Source organism: Sphaeramia orbicularis, chromosome 12 (genome assembly GCF_902148855.1).
Source record: "Sphaeramia orbicularis chromosome 12, fSphaOr1.1, whole genome shotgun sequence".
Taxonomy (NCBI): domain Eukaryota; kingdom Metazoa; phylum Chordata; class Actinopteri; order Kurtiformes; family Apogonidae; genus Sphaeramia; species Sphaeramia orbicularis.
In genome coordinates, this window is record NC_043968.1 from 9,462,967 (window position 1) to 9,489,598 (window position 26,632).

The window sequence follows — 26,632 nt, forward strand, 5'->3', positions numbered from 1 at the left end:
TGCATAATGCAACAGTTTTTTTTTTTTTTTTCCAGATACATTTTTTAAAATTATTTTTATTTATTTATTTTAATGGAATGTCCTTTGCAATGGACTGCATTTTTTTATGTAAAACTGTCAAACTTTTTTCCCTAGAGAAGACAAAAATGCGTTGCTTGGTCTCAGGAGGATAAAAATGTTTTTATTTCGTAGTTTTCACACAGCATGTCAGTAAACGCACGTTTCTTTGCTTCAAAAATTAAAAGCATGGTGTTCAGCTAAGTGGACATTTTTGTAACTTCATGAAAAATAGGTTCATAAAAAAAAACAAAAAAAACAATCACATTGTTTTTTTCATGCCTAAAGAGGAATAAAAACACTCAGGAAAAAAAAATCTTGATTAAGGTTCTGATAATTCATGCATGAAAGAGTTAAAAAGTGATTGGGTTTCCTGGTGTGTCCACACATATTGCAACATGTTTCTTCTTCTTCTTCGCTTGTTATAATGCCCGTCAACATCTGTTTTTTTCATTCATCTGACTTTAGTTGTTATCATTATTATTGTATTATTATTATTATTATTGTTATCATTATTATCGTGGTATTATTGAAATTGTGCTCAAAATGTTCAAAAAGTACTAATACACACACTGAAATAATTTAACCAAGTTCTATTTTGAAAAAAAAAAAACAACAACAAAATAATCGGCACAATGTCCCTTCTGTTGCAGAAACATTCAAATATTAACCCTTAGTGGTCTGAGCCTATTTTGGCCATTTTTCAGTACTTTTGATTTTGTCTTTATATACTATACACATAAATGTTTACTATACCCATGTTTGGGATCTTTTTTTCCAGCACAACTTCATCTATATCATCTGTCTATTATTTTTTCACTTTAACCTACTATAAAAACATAAAAGGCCAGAAAACACTCTCAAAAAAAATTAAATCCAATTTGAAAAATGTATATACTTTATTGCATAAATAACATAAAGATGCTTAACGAACCTTTTCAAAGACTTTAAAAGTGAATATTGGTTCCAAATATTAGGTATATAAAGTTAAAATTGTAATAAATTAAAACTATACTCAAATATTTGACATAAAAGCAGATCTTTACATAGGCGTTTTCTCCCCTAAAAATGCGGTAATCAAACACGGTTATCATGATAATTAGAATTTAAATGGTAATACTAACTGTCTGCAATTTTACCACAGTTTATCGTTATACCGGTAATCGTTACATCCCTAATTACCACCTTGATTTTCTAAATTACTATAAAAAATGTAGAAAATTTTCCCAAAAGTAATAAAGTCTTCTTACGTCCTCCAATAACACACTAAGGTTAAATTTTGGTTTTTCAGACTATTTCTATGAGTGCCTTATAAAGAGTTAAAGGTGAATGCATGGTTTCTGTACCCACTGTCCCCTACTGATGTCCCACATGCTCATATACATAGAAAACCAACTATATTATTATTCACATGCCAGCTTGAAACAAACTCTCCCTAAAATCCAGGCTGTAAATGAGGCCGGTGTGTTCTGTCCACTGTCTGCTCCAGGACAACTGCTGGTTAAAGCCCAACGTGGACCAGAGGAACAGCGACAAGGACAACCACGGCGATGCATGCGATAACTGCCTCATGGTGGAGAACCCTGACCAGAGGGACACCGACGACGACGGCAAAGGGGACGCCTGCGATGACGACATGGACGGGGACGGTACGAAGAGACATGACATCACACTGACGCCGGCGTTACATAACAAGCACTCACTGTTATGCCTTATTACTCTGCTCTTTCACTCTCATTTCCACCAAGTGCTAAATGAATTTATAATGTAATGAACCTCATTAAAAATACAGATAGATTTTTAATTGTGGCTTTTCACATCTCTGAAAGGGGAAATTTATCACTGTCTGGTTTGGTGGCACAGAAGAAGGGTGTGGATGTTTTTTTTTAAAGCCTGCTGAAGCATGAGTTACAGAAAAGCAAAAAAAAAAAAGGAAAATGGGGAAAAAAGCCAATAGCATTATGACCTCAGAGCGAACACAAGCTTTGATCATTCTCCAGTATGATTACACCTCAAACCTTCACAGGAGAGAAGATATTTTTTTTTCTATCCCTGCTATTTGACCTTTATGCATTTCTGGTGCTGTTGCTGCCTCCTTGTGATGAATAAAAACAGGAGAAAAAACTGAGGTTTAGCCACATAGAAAATGCTACAGTGCCTCCTAGTGGTCATATTAAAAACAGCATGATATGTAAACAACCACTCACAGTCATATTGGTGACTCAGTTCTTCTCTGCATGTACTGATCAGCTATTTTATCTTTTTTTTTTTTTTTTCATAACCTTTATTAGAAAATATCCATTGACATTAACCCTTAAAGACCCAAACAGCCACTGGGGATCAAAACCACCCACTGATCTAAAATACTTAATACTTGTTGATCTATTAATTATATCAGCACATGTAAATAATTGGTACAAAATACAGTTTTTCATCTTTTCATGGTCGTCAGATATGACCCATTTGGACCTTCAGAGGCTCCGCAGTTACCGTGGAAACACCGTCATCTTCTACAACACTAATTCACCCGTAAAACCTATGGAGTTGGATCAATGACAGTGGATGGACACACTTCAATTAATGATATATTTTACTGAAAAAGTCACTTTTTCTTCAGCTTTTTCTGTTTTTATATAACCTTTAAATCTACTCTGAGCTTGTATGAACATCCACATGATCGATGAAATAAATACAGGAAAATACATGATTTACACTGAAAACAGAGGCATGTGGATTGGTATAAAAATACATGGTTTTTAATGATAAAAAATGCATCTATCTCTATATCAATAAATAGAATTACCTCCGCCAAGGAGGTTATGTTTTTGCCAGGGTTTGTTTGTCTGTTTGTCTGTCCGTTAGTGTGCAACATAACTCAAAAAGTTATGGACAGATTTTGATGAAATTTTCAGGGTTTGTTGGAAATGGGATAAGGAAGAAATGATTAAACTTTGGTGGTGATCGGGGGTGGGGGGGCCCACGGGGGGGGCCACTGATCAGCCTTGGCGGAGGTCTGCGCTCTCCGAGTGCTTCTAGTTTTTCTTTTAGCATACTTTTCATATCTTTTTTATGATCATTATTATAATAGCAGCGCGTTTTACCCAAATGCAATATGGGTACTGAACACATTACAGTAACAATACCTCAAATAAGGATATATATTTAACATATATCCTCAGTGTTCAGTCAGGGTAAAAGTGCAATATATATGTATTTCTACCATTTTTTGGTTGGTTGGCATGCTTGTTTTTATTCTGTATATATATTTACACTTTTTTTTCTTTTAAACTGTTTTGCACGACGCACCACAAGAGAGTTGTCTCTTTTTATTTCGTTGTATATATGTATAATGACAATAAAGGTATTCTATTCTGTTCTGTTCTATTCTATTCTGTTCTATTGTATTCTATTCTGTTCTATTCTATTCTGTTCTATTCTCGTCTGTTCTGTTCTATTTTATTCTATTCTGTTCTATTGTATTCTATTCTATTCTCGTCTGTTCTGTTCTATTCTATTCTGTTCTATTCTATTCTGTTCTATTCTGTTCTATTCTATTCTGTTCTATTCTGTTCTATTCTATTGCTGAACAACAACATCTTGCTTGTTTGGAGAGCAGGCTTGAAGAACTTCCTGGACAACTGCCAGCGTGTCCAGAACAGAGACCAGTTGGACCGAGATGGTGACGGCGTGGGAGACGCCTGCGACAGCTGCCCCGACATCCCCAACCCAAACCAGGTCAGCGTTTGTTCAGACAGACAGACGGGGAGATGCATGTGTGAAAACAGCCTTTTAGTCGAGTTTCTCTTCTCATTTCAGTCGGATGTTGACAATGACCTGGTAGGAGACTCTTGTGACACCAACCAAGACAGGTAACAGTTAAAGATCCTGCACACTGAGAAAATCTTTCACAGGGGTGTCAAACATGCGGCCCGTGGGCCAAAACCGAGCCGTCAAAGGGTCCACTTTGGGCCATGGATTGAATTTGTGAAATCCAAATATTACACTGAAGATATTAACAATCGATGGTGTAAAAATCATTTTAGTTCAAGTTACGCATACAGTGGTGAAAAAAATTATTAGACCATCCCTTGTTTTCTTCAGTTTCTTGTTCATTTTAATGCCTGGTACATTTGTTTGGACAAATATAATGGTAACAACAACAATACCTCATAACGATTTAATTTCAGAGCTGATATCTAGACATTTTCCATGTTTTCTTGATAATAACCAACATCACTTCAGTTCTTACATCAATATCTATGGCATTGTACTGACAAAAACAGTGCTTTTATTCATTCCATGTTTTCTTTTCTGTCTGTTTTAGTCACATGATACACACAGGAGTTAGGACTTGATTGCATAACTATTGTTTTTGATGACTTTTGATGGTCTAATAATTTTTTCCGTGACCGTATATCTCAACTGGACCAGACCAGTAAAATAATATAATATAAACTCATAAATAACAACTCCAAAACTGTCTTTATTTTAGTGCAAAAAGAAAAGAAATTGCATGAAAATGTTTACATTTACAAACTAACCTGAACATATATGAACAACCTTAAATGTCTTGAGAGAAGTAAGTGTAATTTGACCAATATTCTGCCTGTTACTAAATATTGCGTGTATTTGTAGATCCATTGTGATCTAAGTTCTAATGAACAAGTATAAATGATAAACTGAGACAGAATATTGTTGAATAAATGTATTTTTATAAAGAAATTCCAGGTTGTTCAGATTACTCCCATTTTTTGTGAAAGGACAGTTTGTAAATATGGATATTTTTGTAATTTAATTTTATTTATTGCATTAAAGGAGTGATGTTTTGCCTTTTTAAATGAAATTATGCATTTTCAAACATGTCCCTGTGGTCTATATAAACTGTAAATGCTCTACATGGGTCTGAATTCTTCATTAATTCAACTCCACAGGTCCATCTTCAACCCTTTTTCTGAGTAATGACATCAGAAAAGTCATTTTGAGCGCTGGCCCTTTAAATGTAAATGAGCCACTTCAGGCCCCACCCCCTCCAGGTTGTTCACCGTGCTGCTCTGTCCAGTTCAACCAATAACTGAACATTTTAGGTAATCGGCTCCGAGTTCGGACATATTTCCAGTTTTCACTACAACCGCTGCTGCTGACAAACAATTATATCGTATTCGGAGAAATGTTCGTCGGAAGTCTTGACCTTACATGTGCAAATGTTATGACGTAACTAGTTATAAAATGCAACAAAGTAAGCAGGAATTAAAACAGGTTGTAGAAATCCACTTGATTTTTGCCAAAATGAATATAAAGATAGCTTTGCAGCAGCTGGAGGGTTCAAATTCAAACTGTACGAACTATTAGGGTCCAAATACACAAATAAATGAACCAACAACTCAAGGTTATTATCATTAACGAAAACGTACGAAATGACGAAAGCTAAAATTGAAAACACATTTTTGTGATAACTAACTGAAAGTGTATTGTGTGCTTACAAAACTAACTAAAACGAATAAAAATTATGGATAAAATTCCCTTCGTTTTCGTCTTTGTCAGTGTTGATATAGGATAGAGCATGTGAAAATTTCGTCTAAGATCAGCGGTATAACAGAGGTATAGAAGTCGGGGTGAACGGTGAAAGAATGGAAAGTTTCGTTTTCACATAAGTGATGTTGTGTATGGATCGAACCCCCACCTACATTACCCCCACCACCACCACCCAGCTATAGGGAATTTATACATCATACTGTACATGTGTTTGTGCCTGTGCTCAGTCAGAGCCGCCCTAACCCCACCCCCAAAATAAAGTGTCCAGGGTAACCCACTGATCCGCACCTCACTAGTTTCTTTGAATAGGATGGCACGGAAGATAAAATATATGAAAACAACTGAAACTAATACTAAAACTAAACTAAAACTAAGCATTCAGAAAAAACGACAACTAATAAAAACTGGCAAACCTGCTCTAAAAACGAATTAAAACTAACTGAATTAGAGAAAAAAAAAAAAAAAAAGTCAAAACTAAATAAAACTAAACTGTAATTAAAAATCAAAAACTATTCTAACCTTGACAAACCTTGACTCTAAAGACTAGTAAAAGTGGGTTTAGCAAAATATGACCCCTTTTAAACAAAAAGAAAAAATCAGAGTTGTCATTATTTATCGTTTTATTTATGCTATTATTTTTATTTTTTTTTTCAACTATATTTATTGAACATTTTCAATGAACACGACAGACATATCAATTCGTAACAGTCAATGCACAATCAAGATTGACATATCTGACTGTCAACACCCATCCCATCCCACCCACCCAACCCACAGGCCAAAAAAAAATAAATAAAAAAATCAATCAATAAATAAATAAATAATAAGGAAAAACATAAAAGAAAACCAAAAACAGAAACCATAAATAATGATAAAGGAACTCAAATCGTAAAAGTAAAAAGGTAGTATAGTACACAGAAATAAGAGAAGAAAGGAAAAGACTACACATAATTTCTCATTCCCTCCTTTCCTCTCCTTTCCCTCTTTCTCAATGATGTTTAATCATCTATATTCTGAGGAAAATTTAAAGAATTGAAATACCGTAAAAATGGATCCCAAGTGGTATGAAATGATTTAATTGAGCCTCTAAGAGAAAATCTCAACTTTTCAACCTTAAGATTGTAAAGCACCTCACGTACCCACCGGACATGTGAAGGGGGATATTTATGCTATTATTTTACTGGTCTGGCCCGCTTGGGTTCAGATTGGGCTGAATGTGGAATCTAAATGAGTTTGCCACCTCTGATCTATCATATACTTTTCAGTACTAATGATGCCGTCACTATATTTTGTCCGGTAGTGATGGCGACGGTCACCAGGATACCAAGGATAACTGCCCACTGGTGATCAATAGCTCCCAGCTGGACACAGACAAAGATGGGATCGGTGACGAGTGCGACGACGATGACGACAATGACGGCATCCCAGACACTATACCACCTGGACCGGACAACTGCCGTCTGGTGCCGAACCCAGACCAGACCGATGACAACAGTGGGTACAGTTACAACATACACAGCACTGTCAGATGTAGAAGAATGGGAACGTTTTAACGCTGAAATCTTCATGATTTAGTCTGAAAATGACTAGACTCTCCCTCTTGCGTTTCTAATCTTTCAGTCTAATGTGTTTGGGCTCAGTTTTCACACCCACACAGATCAAGTACAGAAACCTTGAAGCCATAACATTTTGCTGGGTGAGAGTACATTTTTGTGCTTCCACCTAATCGGCAAAATCCGTGACTAACTGTGACATAACTTGTGTGAAAATTGTCGCTGAAGTCAATGGGAGTCAAGTGACAATTTAATGCAAGTCAGGCAGAAGAAGCGCTGATTGTCTGGCTGTTGTGTCAAGTGAACACATTCGCAACGCCCCGACACTGTTATATTAAAGGTACATAACTGTGGATCACATAATTAGAATTACACACTAAAACGATATTTTTGCACACTTATGTATATTTCTTTAAATATCATATTGATAAGATATTGTCAAGTACATATTGCCCAAATTGTGTCTTAACCTTTTATAGAAATAGTCTGAAATGTAAAATGTCAACCTCAGGGTGTTATTGGAGGACATAGATAGATAGATAGATAGATAGATAGATAGATAGTAGGGCTGCACGATTAATCGATTTTAAATCGAAATCGGATTTTTTAATTAGGACGATTTTTAAAAAAGGGAAATCGTAAAATCGATTTCATCTCTCTCGTGCCTCTGGGCCGCGTGCTTGCGGGCTCCCGTAGGCTCCTCCTCCTATCTGTGATAGCGGTCTGTCACAGAAGTCCGTGTAATGACCGGACTTTAAATGTGTTAATGAGCCCGCAGTACTTATAGCAGTGTAAGCCGTGGCTTCATGCATGGATCCCGCAACTGAAATATAACTGCATGCAGATCACTCATCTTACGTTGTCCCAGATCCGTACTGTACTGTTTTCTTCCGAACCGGGTCCGGGTCTCAGGGTCAGCAGCCTCAGCAGAGGAGCCCAGACAGCCCTGTGCCCACACACATCCACCAGCTCCACAGATAGAATCCCTCCAGTGTGTCCTGGGTCGGTCTGTTCCACGCACAGATCCTCCAGTTTAAACAGAACCGCATGTGGATCACTCTTATTACGTGGTCCACGCACGCACGACTGATGCCTGTCACTGACTTACACTGGTATCACTTCTGTGGGCCCAGATACCCAGGGAAAAATAAATAAATAAATAAAATAATATCATATATATATATATATATATATATATATATATATATATATATATATATATATACATATATATATATATATTTTTTTTTTTTAATAATTAATTTTGTCCTCTTGCTAAATTTTTCATTCACAAATGTAAGTTCTGTAACACAAAACCAAATATTATTTATTTTTTGAAAGATGTTGAACTTTATTTAAAGCTGTTAGATAAATCTGGAAACAAAACGGCAGGTATAAAAAACATAAGTATTTGCTCTGATTTGGACATTGTATTATAGCGTATTCCCCCTGGCAAACTTATGTTATTTTCTTGTTGTATACATTGTTTGTATACTCTACTTCATTCAATAAAGATTTAATTAAGAAAAAATAAACTTCTGTGGGTTCATCACGTGATACCATCACAGATTTGAGGTCAGAGCAGTGCCTTGCATTGTGGGCTGCTCACGAAAATGACATGCTGACTTCTGTTGTCTTTTGTAGTTTTACCCAAAAATCAAAATCGAAAATCGAGTTTTTAGAGGAAAAAATCGGGATTTTTCTTTTTGCCAAAATCGTGCAGCCCTAATAGATAGATAGATAGATAGATAGATAGATAGATAGATAGATGATTAAAGTGTGCAGTGTAGGTGGGTTGGATTTTGTAAATTCCACCTAAATGCACCACAAAAATTCTATATTTCTGCACACTTATGTATATTTCTTTGCTGAAATATGACAAAAAAAAATATCTGTTCCTTTAACCCTTTCATGCATGAATTATGAGAACCTTAATCAAGATTTTTTTTTCCCTGAGTGTTTTCATTCCTCTTTTGGCATGAAAAAAAGTGATTGAAATGTTTTTATGAACTTATTTATCATGGAGTTACAAAAATGTCCACTAGGCTGAACACCATTTGTTTAATTTTTGAAGCAAAGAAACATATATTTACTGTTATACTGTGTGAAAACTATAAAAAAAAAAAAAAAAAAAATTAAATGCTGCTAAACTGATATTTTCTCACATTTTAACATACTATAATACTAGCTATTACTCAGATAATATGCAAAAAAAAAAAAAAAAAAAAATTTTTGTTTTTAAAAGAAACTGTTCATAACAGTCTAACTGATTTACACTCAAACATGTTAGTGCAGATTAGTTTTATCAAGAACAGGAAAGTTACAGTAATGGTATGAATTGCAGTGTATGGGATGATGCAGAAGCGTCCATTGTGTTGGTTGATATGGAACTAAAACAACAAAATCCATGAATATACAAGAGAACAGCTGTAGAAGAACTGTCCACTGTGGTGACCACTATGCATGAAAGGGTTCATGTTGGTACTTATGATGGAATGTTAACAAATTTCACAGGAGACTGAAATTTGAAGCTATAATAGGGGAGATAGTAGGTTTTTATTCCCAACCAAAAATGTCACTTAGCAAGTTTTATCAGGAAGCCGACGACATATCTTAGAACTTTAGAACATCACTTTTAGAGCAAATGATAACATGCGTGCTGATCCAGACCCCTGTCCACATCCACAGGATCCCTTTGAACATCATTCCTTACATTAGTACCATTACTGCATGGTACCGAACAAAGCAGGTCCACTCACTGTTCATAGAGGTGGACCTTACAGACCCTGGAGACCACACTGGACCTGAGATTGATGACTCACTGTAACTGTTACTGTCACTGTCTTATAATGTATGCAGAAATGACCAAAAATAGTCACTTTCCTGATAAAGGGTTAATGGAGTGTTTTAATATATGTCTTTGTTGTTGTTGTTGGTGGGTTTTTTTCAGATCTATATATATACAGGGTGGGGAAGCAAAATGTACAATATTTTGAGGCAGGGATTGAAAGACAGTGTATGACCAATTAGTTTATTGAAAGTCATGAGAATTTATTTGCCACAAGAAAATTGACATAATAGAAAATGTTTTTATTCTATGTGTCCTCCTTCTTTCTCAATAACTGCCTTCACACGCTTCCTGAAACTTGAGCAAGTGTTCCTCAAATATTGGGGTGACAACTTCTCCCATTCTTCTTTAATAGTATCTTCCAGACTTTCTCGTAATAGTTTTGCTCATAGTCATTCTCTTCTTTCCATTATAAACAGTCTTTATGGACACTCCAACTATTTTTGAAATCTCCTTTGGTGTGACGAGTGCATTCAGCAAATCACACACTCTTTGATGTTTGCTTTCCTGATTACTCATATGGGCAAAAGTTTCTGAAAAGGTATGGATAATAGTGTTAGGTATGATTATGACATCAATATATGTTTGGTTTCAAAACAATTGACGTAGTGCCTGCTGAGAAAAAACAACTAAATGTTCATTGTAAATTTTGCTTCCCACCCTGTATATGTAATAGACTGAGTACAGAGGCAGAACCCAAAAGCAAGACCACAAATACCGAATAAGATTTAGTGTTTTTATTGAACACTTTTACAGAAGAAAAAACTCTACACAGAGAATATTTGTCTTCTGAGAGGCCTCCGGTTCCGGGGGTAAACGTCTGGGCTGCGGGTGGGATAGACAGACGGCCGACTCGGCCGAGTCGGGAAAACCCCCACGGAATCCCCACTAGGGACAGACAGAGGGTGGTCAATAGACAAGCCAGGTCATACACGGGAAAACAATCAATCGAGCAACGGTACATAGGGGACGAGCAAACTCACGGTAGTAATCCAGGCGGAGGTCGAAGCACAGGTTAACGTTGGAGGCTGAGGTAAAAAAGGGAGCAGGCAGAGACGAAGTCGGGTACGAACCAGGTCGGGAACAGGCAGGCAGGAAGAGGTCAGGCTGAATCGAAGGTCGAGGGACGAAAACAGGTCAAACACGGCAGACGAACAAACAGGATCCAAGAAACGCTGGTAAGTGAATACAACGAGTTGCAGAGCACAAACTGGCAAGGGAACAGGGGAAGACACAGGGTTTAAATACACAAGAGGGCGGGAAGACAATGAGACACAGGTGGAGATAATCAGGGAGGAGCAAGGTAATCAGGTGAAAGGTGAACACAAAAGGAAGTAAAGACAACAGACAAGACACATGAGGGAAACTTAACAAAATAAAACAGGAAATGACAAACAAAACAGAAAAGACAGACAAAGTCCAGAAGCCGACATGACAGTACCCCCCCCTCTAGGGGACGGCACCGGACGGCCCAGGAACCTCCGGGTGGCGCTGATGGAACTCCCGAATCAGGTCCGGGTCCAAAATGTAGGAGGCGGGCACCCAGGAACGTTCTTCAGGGCCGTATCCTTCCCAGTCCACCAGGTATTGGAACCCTCTCCCTCGCCGGCGAGCCGCCATGAGCCGGCGCACAGTGTAGGCTGGATCCCCATCGATGATCCGGGGTGGAGGCGGTGGCTGGGTGGGAGGGACCAGTGGACTCTCCTTGGCGGGTTTGACTTGACTGACGTGGAAAGATGGGTGGATTCTCATAGTCCTGGGTAATCTGAGTCGCACAGAAACAGGATTAATAACCTTAGATATAGGGAACGGGCCCACGAACCTGGGTGCCAGTTTCCGGCTCTCCACCCTCAAAGGGAGATGACGGGTAGATAGCCACACCCGCTGGTCCTGCTGGTAGACCGGAGCCGGGGTCCTATTACGATCGGCTGCTGCCTTATAGACTCCCGACGCCTTTAACAGAGCCTGTCTGGCACGAATCCAGGTCCTCTTGCATCGCCGTATCAGAGCCAGGGCCGACGGGACGCTGACGTCCTTCTCCAGAGCCGGGAACAAAGGGGGTTGATAACCAAAAACTACGTGAAACAGAGACAGACCAGAGGAGACACAGGGTAACGAATTGTGGGCGTATTCCACCCAGATCAGCTGGCGGCTCCAGGACGAGGGGTTGTGAGAGGCCAACACTCTAAGGCCGGTCTCCAACACCTGATTGAGCCGCTCAGTCTGACCATTAGATTGAGGGTGGTAGCCCGAGGACAAACTGACAGAAGCCCCAATGAGGGAACAAAAAGCACGCCAAAAACGTGCCACAAACTGAGGGCCCCTATCAGACACAATATCCTTAGGGAACCCATGCAAACGACAAACGTGACACAGAACCGCCTCTGCGGTCTCCTTAGCAGAGGGGAGCTTAGGTAACGGGACAAAATGTGCCATCTTAGAAAAACGGTCCACAATAGTAAGGACAGTGGTATTACCTTCAGACGGGGGTAGGCCGGTTACAAAATCCAATGAGATATCCGACCAAGGTCTCCTAGGGACTGAAAGAGGAAGTAACTGACCAACCGGGGGCTTATTGGAAGACTTGCATGCGGCACAGACGGGACAGGATGCGATGTATTCCGTCACTAACTTCTCCATGGCCGGCCACCAGAAGCGTTGTTTAATGACGAACATGGTCCGCTGGACTCCCGGGTGACAGGACAGCTTAGAAGAATGAGCCCAGTGAATGACCTGTGGGCGGAGGTTAGGGGGAACAAACAGACGGTCTGGCGGGACGCCAGCCGGGATGACACAGTCCTTTAAAGCATCACACACAGCCTTTTCAATCTCCCAGTGCACCGCCCCCACCACACAGGACTTAGGCAAAATAGCTTCAGGTTCAGTACTCACTTCATCAGGAGTAAATAGTCTGGACAGAGCATCAGGCTTCACATTCTTTGAGCCGGGCCGGTAGGAAAGAGAGAAATTAAAACGGGTGAAAAATAACGCCCACCTGGCCTGACGAGAGTTGAGACGTTTGGCGGTCCGCAGGTACTCCAGGTTCTTGTGGTCAGTCCATATCAGAAAAGGCACCTCCGTTCCCTCCAGCCAGTGTCGCCATTCCTCCAGCGCGACTTTAATGGCTAACAGCTCTCTGTTGCCGATGTCATAGTTGCTCTCCGCTTTAGTTAGTCTTCTGGACAGGAAAGCACAAGGGTGGAGCCTGTTATCTTTAGGTGACCGCTGCGAGATGACCGCTCCAACCCCCAGGTTAGAGGCATCCACTTCCACGACGAACTGGAGGGCTGGATCCGGGACCGACAGGACAGGGGCCGAAGTGAAGATGTCCTTTAACCTCTTGAAGGCGGTTTCGGCTTCAGAACCCCATCTAAACACAGACTTAGGAGAGGTTAGGGCATGCAGGGGGGCAGCCACACTGCTGAACCCCCTAATAAACTTCCTGTAAAAGTTGGCAAAACCAAGGAATCTTTGCACATCCTTCCGACAGCTAGGGGTTGGCCAATCCCTCACAGCACTGACCTTGTCCGGGTCCATCTGTACACTTCCCTCCGCAATGATGAACCCCAGAAAAGACACAGACGGGCGGTGGAACTCACATTTCTCTGCTTTCACAAATAACTGATTTTGTAAGAGTCTCTGGAGTACCTGACGGACGTGTTGGACATGTGACGTCTCATCCGGGGAAAAGATCAGTATGTCATCTAAATAGACAAACACGAAGACATTGAGCATGTCACGTAGTACATCGTTCACTAATGCTTGGAAGACAGCGGGGGCATTTGTGAGACCAAACGGCATTACTAAGTACTCGTAATGGCCACTGGGGGTGTTAAACGCTGTCTTCCACTCATCACCTTCTCTGATCCTGACCAGATGATAGGCATTGCGGAGGTCTAACTTAGTAAACACCTTGGCGCCATGTAAAAGTTCAAAAGCCGATGACATGAGTGGTAATGGGTATCTATTTCGGACAGTTATATCGTTTAGACCACGGAAGTCTATACAGGGGCGGAGACTCTTATCCTTCTTGTCAACAAAGAAAAACCCTGCTCCAGCAGGGGACGAAGAGGGTCTAATTAAACCAGCCGCCAATGACTCATCGATGTATTTCTTCATGGCGGTGGTTTCCGGGCCAGACAGGGAATACAATCGTCCCTTTGGGGGATTGGTACCAGGGCGCAGGTCTATGGCACAATCATAAGGTCTGTGAGGAGGCAAAGAAGTAGCACGAGCCTTATTAAACACTTCCTTGAGATCATGATAACACTCAGGTACCTTATTAAGAGCAGGAAAGTCAGTCTCAGGTTCCTTCACGGTCTCCACTGAAGCCACCACTGGCTGGACAGGAACGGACGAAGAATCCTGGGTACGGGTCTCTACCCTGTGGGTGTCACAGCCCTCACCCCAGGACTGAATCTCTCCTGTCTTCCAATTGACCCGCGGGTTGTGTATGGTAAGCCACGGGTGACCCAGAATAAGGGGTTGGGAGTCTGAGTGATAGATATGAAAACATACTTCTTCTGAATGGCCATCATTGAAACTGAGAGAGACTGGTTGAGTACGCAACACCACACGACAGATGATGTGATCGTCTATGGCCCGTGCCTCCAGGGGACGCTGTACTGGCACCAGAGTCAGTCTAAGCCGCTTAGCCAGTCTCTCATCCATAAGGTTAGCGTCCGAGCCGGAATCTATCAGGACGGGGTGCTGTAGAGAAACAGAATCAGAGGACAAACAGACCAATGGCTGCACCCGAGGAGAGTTTAGCATACACACAGTCCGGCTCAAAAGAGAGCCCTCACCTGCCGGAGTTTTGGGCCTCAGCGGACAGCTGGCGACCCGATGTCCCTCTTGACCACAGTATAGACAAAGTCTGGTAGTCAAACGACGGCGATGCTCCTCTGCGGACAGACGTGTGCGGCCTAATTGCATCGGCTCCTCCCTCGAGGCTTGGCCAGATTCCGGTACTGGTAGAGGAGGATCTACACCCTTCTTGTCACGACCAGCAGGATGGACCCCAGACGGTTCCGACTGCCAGATGCCCCATTGGTCCGAGACCAGAATAGCAGCAGAGATAACGTCATCCAAGGTATGTAGCTCCCGACGGAGCGCCATCTCTCGTCCAATGGTGCGGTTCAGTCCTGACTGAAAAGTAGTAATTAATCCAGCCTCATTCCAACCCGACTCTACTGCCAGAGAACGAAACTCACTCACATATTGTCTGATCGGGCGGTCTCCCTGCCTCAGCCTCAAGAGCCTCAGTGCTGCTTGCTGACCGCGAACAGGATGATCATATATTCTTTTAAGTTCCGTCAGCAGACTAGACGCCGACCGAGTTAGAGGGGAATTCTGTTCCATAAGGGAATTGAAAAAACTTAAAGGAGGTCCTTCTAACAGACTTGCTATATAAGCGATCTTAGCAGACTCACAAGAAAAACGTCTGGGTTGGGAATCAAAAATTAGACGTATCTGGGTACAAAAACTACGACATGTGTCCGGATTACCAGAATATTTAGAGGGGGGAGGGATGTTAGGCTCCTCCGAGGCCCTCACAGGAGGATCAGAAGGTTCAGGTTTGCTCGGTGGACTCTGGGCGGACGCCTGATTACCGGTGAGCTGGGAAATCTGGGAGGACAGCTGAGACATTTGATCCATAAGGGACTGCAGGAGCTGCTCATGTCCCCCCATGCGTTGCCCCTGTAGGCGGATTGCTTCCCGGACCTGGTCTAGGTCTGCTGGGTTCATGGTATTGGCCAGTTTGTACTGTAATAGACTGAGTACAGAGGCAGAACCCAAAAGCAAGACCACAAATACCGAATAAGATTTAGTGTTTTTATTAAACACTTTTACAGAAGAAAAAACTCTACACAGAGAATATTTGTCTTCTGAGAGGCCTCCGGTTCCGGGGGTAAACGTCTGGGCTGCGGGTGGGATAGACAGACGGCCGACTCGGCCGAGTCGGGAAAACCCCCACGGAATCCCCACTAGGGACAGACAGAGGGTGGTCAATAGACAAGCCAGGTCATACACGGGAAAACAATCAATCGAGCAACGGTACATAGGGGACGAGCAAACTCACGGTAGTAATCCAGGCGGAGGTCGAAGCACAGGTTAACGTTGGAGGCTGAGGTAAAAAAGGGAGCAGGCAGAGACGAAGTCGGGTACGAACCAGGTCGGGAACAGGCAGGCAGGAAAAGGTCAGGCTGAATCGAAGGTCGAGGGACGAAAACAGGTCAAACACGGCAGACGAACAAACAGGATCCAAGAAACGCTGGTAAGTGAATACAACGAGTTGCAGAGCACAAACTGGCAAAGGAACAGGGGAAGACACAGGGTTTAAATACACAAGAGGGCGGGAAGACAATGAGACACAGGTGGAGATAATCAGGGAGGAGCAAGGTAATCAGGTGAAAGGTGAACACAAAAGGAAGTAAAGACAACAGACAAGACACATGAGGGAAACTTAACAAAATAAAACAGGAAATGACAAACAAAACAGAAAAGACAGACAAAGTCCAGAAGCCGACATGACAGTATATATATATATATATATATATAGATATAGATATAGATATATATATATGCTTGTATATTATCTGTATAATTATCTATATATTTTTTCGAACTTAGACTGTTACCCTTGCGACCCGGCCCCGGATAAGCGGAAGATAATGGATGGATGGATTTTTCGAACACAAAACTAAACTCTTTTGCGAACATACCTTGAAATCTGTGTAGCCAGTGTTGTATTTCTTAGCAGATAGGTGTGACTAAGTGAGCTGGGAGGCTTCAACAGAGTAGTTTATTCTGCATGCACTCAAAGTAATTTCTAATTCTGAAAACACAGCAGGGCGCTCCAGAGTAAATCCATCACCAGAGGAAAAAGCACCATTGAGCCTTGTTCGTTCAATAAATTGTGAATAAACCCTACTGGCATTTAGCAGCCTCTTTAGAAGGTTTATATTCACACTTTGCAACTCTGCAGCTTCTGGACTAATTCTGTTATAGACTCTGACCTTTATGGCATTTTCCATTAAAAATCACTTCCTTTACTGAAGAAGGAAACAGTAAGGTGCTAAGTTCTGTAGGTTGGATTCCACAAAATCTGATTTCTCATTTACGAGTTAAATGATGACCTTATAGTTGTTGTTGTTGTTTTTTTTCTATCCGTCTCCTTGTTCAGATGATGGAGTTGGAGATGTGTGCGAGTCTGACTTTGACCAGGATAAAGTTATTGATCGGATTGACAACTGCCCTGAGAATGCAGAGGTTACCTTGACGGACTTCAGGGCCTATCAGACCGTTGTACTGGACCCCGAAGGTGATGCTCAGATCGACCCCAACTGGGTCGTTCTGAACCAGGTGAGATTATTGAGGAACATTCTCGCAAATCATTTTCACATTCAGTTGTAGATTTAAAGTAGAGTGTGTGGAAACTAGACAATCGTCTCTTACAGATGTGTAATATATGACTCATACGCCTCTGTGCTATGTATAAGAAAATATGTTATTGTCACATACATCCACATTTCAATACAGTCTATCTATCTATCTATCTATCTATCTATCTATCCGTGTCTCTCTCTCTCTCTCTCTCTCTCTATCTATCTGTCTGTCTGTCTATCTGGTCCAACATTAGGTTTGTTGGTTTACTAAAGTTCTAATGACCACACACATGCGTTTTTCGGTCTCTTTATTGCATGAGCGTCAAACATACGGCCCGTGGCCTAAAACTGGCCCGCCAAACAGTCCAGTCCAGCCCCTGGGATATATTTGTTAAATGCCAAAATTGCACTGATGACATTAATAATCATTTTAATTCAGCGGCCACATTTAGCCCAATTTAGTCTCAAGTGGTTTGGAATAAAATACTATCATAATAACCTATAAATACTGACAGCTGTAAATGTTTCTCTTTGTTTTAGTTTAAAAAAGTACAAACACCTAAAAAAATTTCACATTTACAAACTATCTTGTTACGAAAACAGTACAAATATGTTCAGGTTATTCTCATTTTTTAAACAATAATTTGTAGATGTAAACATTTTCAGGATATAATTTTATTTTTATTTTCACTCTAAAACATATAGAAAGGTTTGGAGTTAACATTACTTCTATTTTATTATGTTATTATTTTACTGGTCTGGCCCACTTCAGATCATGTTGGGCTGTATGTGGCCCCTGAACTAAAATGAGTTTGACACCTCTGCTTTATTGAGATACAACCTGGATATGCAGTATATGAGACTCCAGTCATGATATAAAACTAGCAATGAATGCATATCACTACATTTACAAATAAATGCATCTGTTAGTTCACCAACATAACGATTTTTTTTTGTCTCACACAGGGAATGGAAATTGTTCAGACAATGAACAGTGACCCAGGTCTTGCTGTTGGTAAGGTCTCCTACAGTCACATACAGAATAGAATAGAATAGAATAGAATAGAACAGAACAGAGCAGGGTAAAGTAGAGTACAGTAGAATAGAATAGGATCGATAGATAGATAGATAGATAGATAGATAGATAGATAGATAGATAGATAGATAGATAGATAGATAGATAGATAGATAGATAGATAGATAGATAGATAGATAGACTAGAATGAAACAGAATAGAATAGAATAGAATAGAATATATAGAATATATAGAATAGAATGAAATAGAATAGAATAGAATAGAATAGAACAGAATAGAATAGAATAGAATAGAATAGAATAGAATAGAATAGAATGAAACAGATAGATAGATAGATAGATAGATAGATAGATAGATAGATAGATAGATAGATAGATAGATAGATAGATAGATAGATAGATAGATAGATAGATAGATAGATAGATAGAATAGAATAGAATAGAAGAATATAATAGAATAGAGTAGAATAGAATAGAATATATAGAATAGAATGAAATAGAGTAGAATATAATAGAAGAATAGAATAGAATAGAATAGAATAGAATAGACTTTATTGTCTGACTTTATTAGCTGTGACTGTGTGCTAATGGCTCCCTGGTTCCTTTTCCTTTCTTCAGGTTACACTGCCTTCAGCGGAGTGGACTTCGAGGGCACTTTTCACGTGAACACGGTGACAGATGACGACTACGCCGGCTTCATCTTCGGCTACCAGGACTCGTCGTCGTTCTACGTGGTGATGTGGAAGCAGACCGAACAGACCTACTGGCAGGCGACACCCTTCAGAGCTGTGGCGGAGCCCGGCATCCAGCTTAAGGTCAACGTCATGTCACTAAATTTCCAGGAGCAGATTCATCCTCCTCCTATTTTTATTCTTTGACATATTTTTCCACATTCTTGAATCCATCTTGTCAGTCTGTGTCAGCATCAGCCTCTCACTTTTTGTGGCTCTGTCTGTTTTTGTCAGGCTGTGAAGTCCAGGACAGGCCCCGGGGAGCATTTGAGAAACTCACTGTGGCACACCGGAGACACCAACGACCAGGTGCGTCTGCTGTGGAAAGACCCGAGGAACGTGGGCTGGAAGGACAAGGTGTCTTACCGCTGGTACCTACAGCACCGTCCACAGGTTGGCTACATCAGGTACGACAAAATACGCTTCACATGTTCGCCTACAACCCAGATTATACTTTAAACAGTGTTAAACAGGAGAGTGGAAAAAAAGCTTGTGTTTCTCTTTTTGTGAAGGGCGAGGTTTTATGAGGGAACTGAGCTGGTGGCTGACTCTGGTGTCACTATTGACACGACAATGAGAGGAGGAAGACTGGGTGTATTCTGTTTCTCTCAAGAAAATATCATCTGGTCCAATTTGAAGTACCGCTGCAATGGTAAGGAAACAACAGCCTTTTTAGAAACAAGACATATTAGGGTCTATGGCACTATAAAGGTGCCTTTCAGACTTCAAACTTCTGACTTTCAGACTCAAAAAACGTTAGATTTTCCACAGCTTTTATGTTCAGTGTGTTAAGTCAACTGTCGGCTGTTAGAAATCCACTAAAATCCAAGAATTATATATAAAAGGGGAGCAGCCGTAGCCTAGAGGGCTGAGAGTTGGCTTGTGACCAAAGGGTCGCCAGGTCAATTCTGCAGACTGGCAGAAAAAGTTGTTGGCTGTTGCTGCCCTTGAGCAAGGCACTTAACCCCCCATTTGCTCCCTGGGCGCCTGCTATGGCAAGCCCACTGCTCCTAGTTTGCAGTGTGTGGTGTGTTCCTGCATGTTCTCAAGATGGGTTGAAAGCAGCGTGTGGTAAATTGTACTGTATACTGACAATAAAGGATTTTTTAAAAAATAAAACATACAAGAAAAACACATGTAACAACATTACAATAACATGTGTGCTGGTCCAGACCCCTGTCCACATCCACATGATCCCTTTGAACATCATTCCTTACATTAGTACCATTGCTTCATGGTACACTGGTCTACAAGGAAAATGCTTCCAGAATAAAAGTAATGAAATTTTACCACACGAGTCACTGATAAAGAAAAATCAAGTCAAAAATGCTGGTTGGCTGAACTTTCCAAGATACAGCCTTGTGTCAAAATGTGAAATTCAAGAATTAACGAGAGAATGGGTTTGACTCAAAAGGAATATTTGTCTCAGAGCTACAAGACCTACTTCAAAACACTGTCTGCACATTAGAATACATTCACTTTACAGGTTCTATTTAGTGGAAGATTTATAAAACTATTATATAAATGTACATAAACCAATATATATGTGTAATAACACTTAATCATATACCTTGAAAACATCAGCAAACCGGCACTTTTGTCATTTATTTTCCAATTAATCTTATTAAAATACATAACATTTAGCACATTTAATCTCTGAAGCAAATCATTTCTAAAAAATTGTAGACCAGTGGTACCTAACAAAGCAGGTACACGGGCCTTCCTAATCCAAATGACAAATGGCATTGAATAACGAATGACCTAACCCTAACCGTAACCCTAACCCCCAACCCTTAACCCCTAACCCTAACCCTAGTGGTCGCCATTTGTCATTCAGATTAGTCAAGCCCCAGGTCCACTCACTGTTCATGCAGAGGTGGACCTTACAGACCCTGGAGACCAGGGGTCTCAAACTTGCAGCCTGGGGGCCAATTGTGGCCCGCAGCATGATATTTTGTGGCCCTCTACTTGACATCAAAGTTTAGGCCCACACGTAGTTCTCAAACCCACCTTTTTGCTGAGTCTTGCCACGCTTTTATTTTATTTACTTTATCACTTATGGGCTACCATAGATAGTCTCGTGAAAAGCTTCCGGCGGCATTTGTTGTCAACGGTTGTCAAGCTAGCCAACCGTGAAGTACCTGGGGAAGTATGAACGTAATGATTTGTTTGTGATCAGATCAAGTCGAAATAAATTTATAAAAATGACACCAAGACAAATCCGGACTTATTCTTGGAGCTTCCAACAAAAGAACACGCTAACAGTCACTTAGTTGAAACATATTCTGGAGTGACACCAAATGGACGGAAAATATCTGCCATCACCAGTTCCGGTCATGTCTCTCTCAAAATGTGCCACCGCCTGACGTCATTACTCAACTAGACATGCTGAGGAGTTTACAAAATACCAGGGAGACGAGAGAAAGAACCGGGTCGCCAGTCTGAAAAAACATCTATTGAGGCAACAAGATTTATTCAAGAAAGCAAACAAAGAGAATGAAGCAGCAGTCGAAGCTAGCTATGTGGTGTGTGAGATGATTTCTAGGGCTGGAAAGATGGTGGAAGAAAGCGAGTTCATCCCAAAGTGCATGTTACTAGCTGAGAGTAAAGTAAAGAAACTCTTTTTTTGTGGAATATTTAATGCAGCCCAGCCTGACCCAGACTATACCTCCAACAGCCCCCAGGTAAGTTGAGTTTGAGACCCCTGCTGGAGACCACACTGGACCTGAGATTGTTGACTCACTCTTCCTGTTACTTTCCCTGTCTTGTAATGTATGTGGAAATTACCAAAAATAGTCACTCACCCGATAAAGGATTAAGCAAGTTGTGCTCAATAATCAGCAAAGAAACACAAATAGTCTCAGTTATTTTAACCTAAGAAGTTGTTGGGAAGTAGTCTCTATCTGTTATAGATTGTAACTGATTAAATCTGACTCCAAATTAGTTTGATAGGATTCTGTTATTTAGAAAAAAATAAGACTCTTTTACCAGCGACTTTTTTTAATTTCTTGAAATTCCAAAAGATGACATGAATTCCCTATCCGCATCCCATTATAGTCCAGTGTTTATTGTTGTAATGAAGTGAACATGGCGTTTTGACAGCGACTATAGTCTGTATTTAAATTAGTGGGACAACACTACGTCTCATCTCGTTACAAAAACAAGACGATAAGTGAAAACAGAAATAGTTCCGACCCGCTGGGTTTGAGATTTGTTGCCTCCTGACGTCTAACTTCTCACTTCCACAGACACGATCCCAGAGGATTTCCAGGAGTTCAGTACTCAGCACGGCGTCGACTCACTCTAATGTCAAGAAAAAAAAAGTATGACACCCAACCTTCAAAGGATGTTTCACTGTGTGTTGGTGTGTATGTGTGTGGATGAGAATAAGCATGTGTGTGTGTGTGTATTTGTTTGTACTGATGTGTACAGTTTCTGTGCATATATGACCATCTTTGTACTGTACAATCATGTCTCGTTCTACTTTCCCCTCAGTCTTCCTTTTAATCGATTCTTTTGTACTGGCATTAAGAAAGAAATTATAAGTTATAATGGATTCTTTGCAAACTCAAGATGGTATGTCCTGAGGTGTAGCTGACTGTAAAGCTGTAAAAGATCATATTTTCATTTGCAGTGGCTTTTTTTTCTTTTTAGCACAATATCCAGCATCCCTCATTTACCACATATTTACTGTTTTTTTTTTTTTTTTTTTTTTTTTTTTTTAAACCATATAAACCTTTTCTAACAACCTTCATAACAACCGACATGACTTTTTCTAACATAAATAAAATCCTGGAGGTGACTGGATTTGACAGACCCTGATCATTTCATAAAAGTGTAGTGATGAATTTGGTCAAAATAAAGAGCTTTAACATATTAACCGCTGTGTTAATGTTGATTTATTGATTTATTGTGATATTATCAGTAACAGTATTTTTACACCAACAAACCACCAGAATGTAAAACCTTTCTGTTTTTCCTTTTGCTAATGAGGTCATCTTTAACCCATAAAGCCCCAAATATCCACTGGTGACCAACACTATCTACTGATATAAAATGTTTAATATCTTATGATCCATTAATCCTATCAACACATGTAAATAATTGGTGTAAAATGCAGTTTGTCATCTTTTCATGGTCATCAGATATGACCCATTTGGACATTCAGAGGCTCCGTAGTTACCGTGGAAACAGCGTTATCTTCTCCAACATTGATTCGCCAGTAAAACCCATGGAGTTGGATCAATGACAGTGGATGGACACACTGGGTTTATGTTTTGTTATTAATATATTTTGCTGAAAAAGTGACTTTTTCTTCAGTTTTATCTGTTTTGATAATAACCTTTGAATCTACTTTGAGTTTTCATGAACATCTAAATTAAATATATGAAATTAAATATTGGAAAATACATGATTTACAGTGAAACGTGCAAAATATAGAGGATAATCTATATTATAAAAGCCAAGTAGCCTCTGTGTGTGTGTGTGTCTCAGGAATCACCCAAAATCCATACAGAGCTGACTGCTGCAGTTTGGCATACATATGTATTTTTGGTCAAGGACCACAGTAGCAAAAACAGCAAATTGATAGGACCAATATTTTGGGAGATATTAGTAATTTTGGAATACAATAGCATTGCAATCACTTTGCTATGCCCAGAATGTTTTGGCGGTGACTGCAGGACAAATACGGTATAGCACACACGAATACACAACAGCATAAAAACTACCACATCGAGAACCCGTGGATCCCCACAGGTCAACATGTTAGTGTCATAATAAATGGTGATAAATCACTTAAGAAAGGTTAAAATAGAAAGAAAAATGTATTTGGGAACTGACACAAAAATAACACTGGGTCTTTATGGGTTAAAGCATAGGTGTCAAACATGGCCCGGGGGCCAAACCCGGCCCGCCAAAGGGTCCAGTCCAGCCCATGGGATGAATTTGTGAAATGCAAAAATTACGCTAAGATATTAACAGTCCTTTTAGTTCAGATTCCACATTCAGACCGATTCAATCTAAAGTGGATCAGACCAGTCAAATACTATCATAATAACGTAGAAATAATGACAACTCCAAATTTTTCTCTTTGTAAATATAAATATTTTCACGTATTTACACTAAAGTATAATTTTGCAAAAAATGTGAATAACCTGAACAAATATGAACAACCTGAAATGTCTTAAGAAAATTAAGTACAATATTAATATTCTGTGTGTTACTAAATGTTGTGTGTATTTGCAGATCCACTGTGATCTATAAATTATAATGTACATGTGTAAATGATAAACTGAGGTTGAATATTGTAAAAGTTACACTTATTTTTTCAATTTGTTCATGTTATTCACATCTTTTGAAAGGATAGTTTGTAGATGTAAACCTTTTCAAAATGTAAATTTATTTTTTTCACTCTAAAACATATAGAAAAATTTGGAGTTGACATTATTTACATATTATTATGTTATTATTTTACTGGTTCGGTCCACTGCAGATCAAATTTAGCTGAATGTGGAACTGAACTAAAATGAGTTGGACACCCCTGGGTTAAACCAAGGCCTGTGATGGATATAGACGTGTTACTACAGGCCCTCTGTATGTTACAATTTTAATATACCTCTAATGTAGAAAGTGAGAAGCTGTATACCATAATACAGATATATTTTTATATTTGGCTGTTTATCAAGTGTCATCTGGATTTTATGCAAATCTTTTTTCATCGTTGTGGCCTTTATCAGCCTTGAAGGGACGTGATATTTTACACTGAAGAGGCCAGACATTTAATGTCACTTTAAAGCACTACTTTTAGAATACTGTCTATTAGTATTATCATTTGAAAGTGTGCTGTTGTCAGTAAACTCACAGGAAACGAGAAACGTATAAATCACTTTCATGGCATCATTGTCAACTGTCACTGAGGAGTCTATTGAAAACCTTCAGTAATTCCATAAAACATGACTGTGTTTATTCATTTGGACTGTTTTACTGTCAGCTCTTAGACAGTGGGATGAGTTTGTAATGCCAGTTATGTAAGATGGAAATGGCTGAAGGTGAACTGCAGTGTGTTTATTGTGCTGTAAAAATAGACTCGAGAACAAACAAAGAACACAAACAGATATGTGTGGACACCGGGTCCCTCTGGTCCGTTAAAGGTCTACCATGGACAATTTACAAACATCTGGTCACATGAATGGATTATCATATTCATTCAGTTCATTCAATAACAGTTGTTGTGTTTTTGCTTGTTTGTTTGGAATCCGCTGTGTTATGCCCTAGTCTAGGGGTACAAAAGGCATCACATAAAATGACTCCCACTCGAATCCCACTCCCAAAGAAGACCGTGACAGTAGATGTTAAATTAAAACCAAGGAGCAATTTATTTCTTTTAGGGTAATCAGTGGCAAAATAACAAACAAAACCAACTCAAGCACTCTATACTTCCCTAATCATAAAAAAGAAACCAAAATACACAGGTCTAACCTGGCCTCTGAACTCAAAACAGGAGAAAATGTGATAAAATAAATATCTCACCCTTAACATTTGCTGCGGTGACAACAAACTATTTACAATTTGATTAAAAACAAATGCCAAAATTCCAAAACTCTCTCTCCTGCAACAACCACAACAATCCCGGACGAGCCCCCAGTCAACTGTGTTACGTCACTGTTACTCACTGGTTTCCTCCTTGTATACAGGTGCAGCTCAAAAAATTAGAATATCATGAAAAAGTTCAATATTTTTTGTCACTCATTTCAGAAAGCGAAACCCATATATTATAAAGACTCATTAGACATAGAGTGAAATATTTTAAGCCTTATTTCTTGAAATTTTGATGTTTATGGCTTACAGATAATGAAAACCCAAAATTCTGTGTCAGAAAATTTGAGTATTGCATAAAATCAATAAAAAAGGATATTTTAAACAGAAATGTCAGGCTTCTGAAAAGTGTGTTCATTTCTATGAACTCAAGACTTGGTTGGTTCTCCTTTCACATGAATTACTGCATCAGTGTGTGGTGTCATGGAGGTGATCAGCCTGTGGTACTGCTCAGGTGGAATGGAAGCCCAGGTTGGTTTGATAGTGTCTTTCAGGTCATCTGCATTGGTGGATCTGGTGTCTCTGATCTTCCTCTGGACAGTCCTCCATAGATTCTCTATGGGGTTTGTTAATACTGATTTTAAGTTTGTATCCCAAAATAATACCAGTTTGATCACTCAGATGCATTCAGATTAACCCATAAAAACCCAACGCTGCTTTTATGTCAGTTCCCAAAGGACAGTTTCTCTATACGTGACCTTTCTTACATGATTTATCACCATCTATTTATAATGTTATCCACTGTATTTTATATTTTGTCAGTATAAATCAGGTATTTTCCTGTATTCGATTTACTGATCATGTTAATGTTCATAAAATCTTAGATTAAAGTTAAGGATTATTATGTCAAAAACAGAGAAAACTGCAGAAAAAGTGTCTTTTTCAGTCAAA

At 39.7% G+C, this 26,632-nt stretch overlaps 1 protein-coding gene across 2 annotated transcripts in view; it reads left to right on the forward strand.

Moving 5' to 3' along the window:
• Nucleotides 1–23,024, forward strand: part of thbs4b (thrombospondin 4b) — a 49,881-nt gene extending 26,857 nt beyond the window's left edge. For both annotated transcript variants that reach the window (XM_030150647.1, XM_030150648.1), the window contains 10 exons: nt 1,547–1,706; nt 3,674–3,792; nt 3,874–3,926; nt 6,890–7,083; nt 17,177–17,355; nt 18,345–18,393; nt 19,032–19,228; nt 19,379–19,551; nt 19,657–19,796; nt 22,393–23,024. In XM_030150647.1, the coding sequence (XP_030006507.1) occupies nt 1,547–1,706; nt 3,674–3,792; nt 3,874–3,926; nt 6,890–7,083; nt 17,177–17,355; nt 18,345–18,393; nt 19,032–19,228; nt 19,379–19,551; nt 19,657–19,796; nt 22,393–22,451 (1,323 nt within the window). In that variant the 3' untranslated portion in view covers nt 22,452–23,024. The remainder of the gene's footprint in view (nt 1–1,546; nt 1,707–3,673; nt 3,793–3,873; nt 3,927–6,889; nt 7,084–17,176; nt 17,356–18,344; nt 18,394–19,031; nt 19,229–19,378; nt 19,552–19,656; nt 19,797–22,392) is intronic.
• Nucleotides 23,025–26,632: the final 3,608 nt, after the last annotated feature.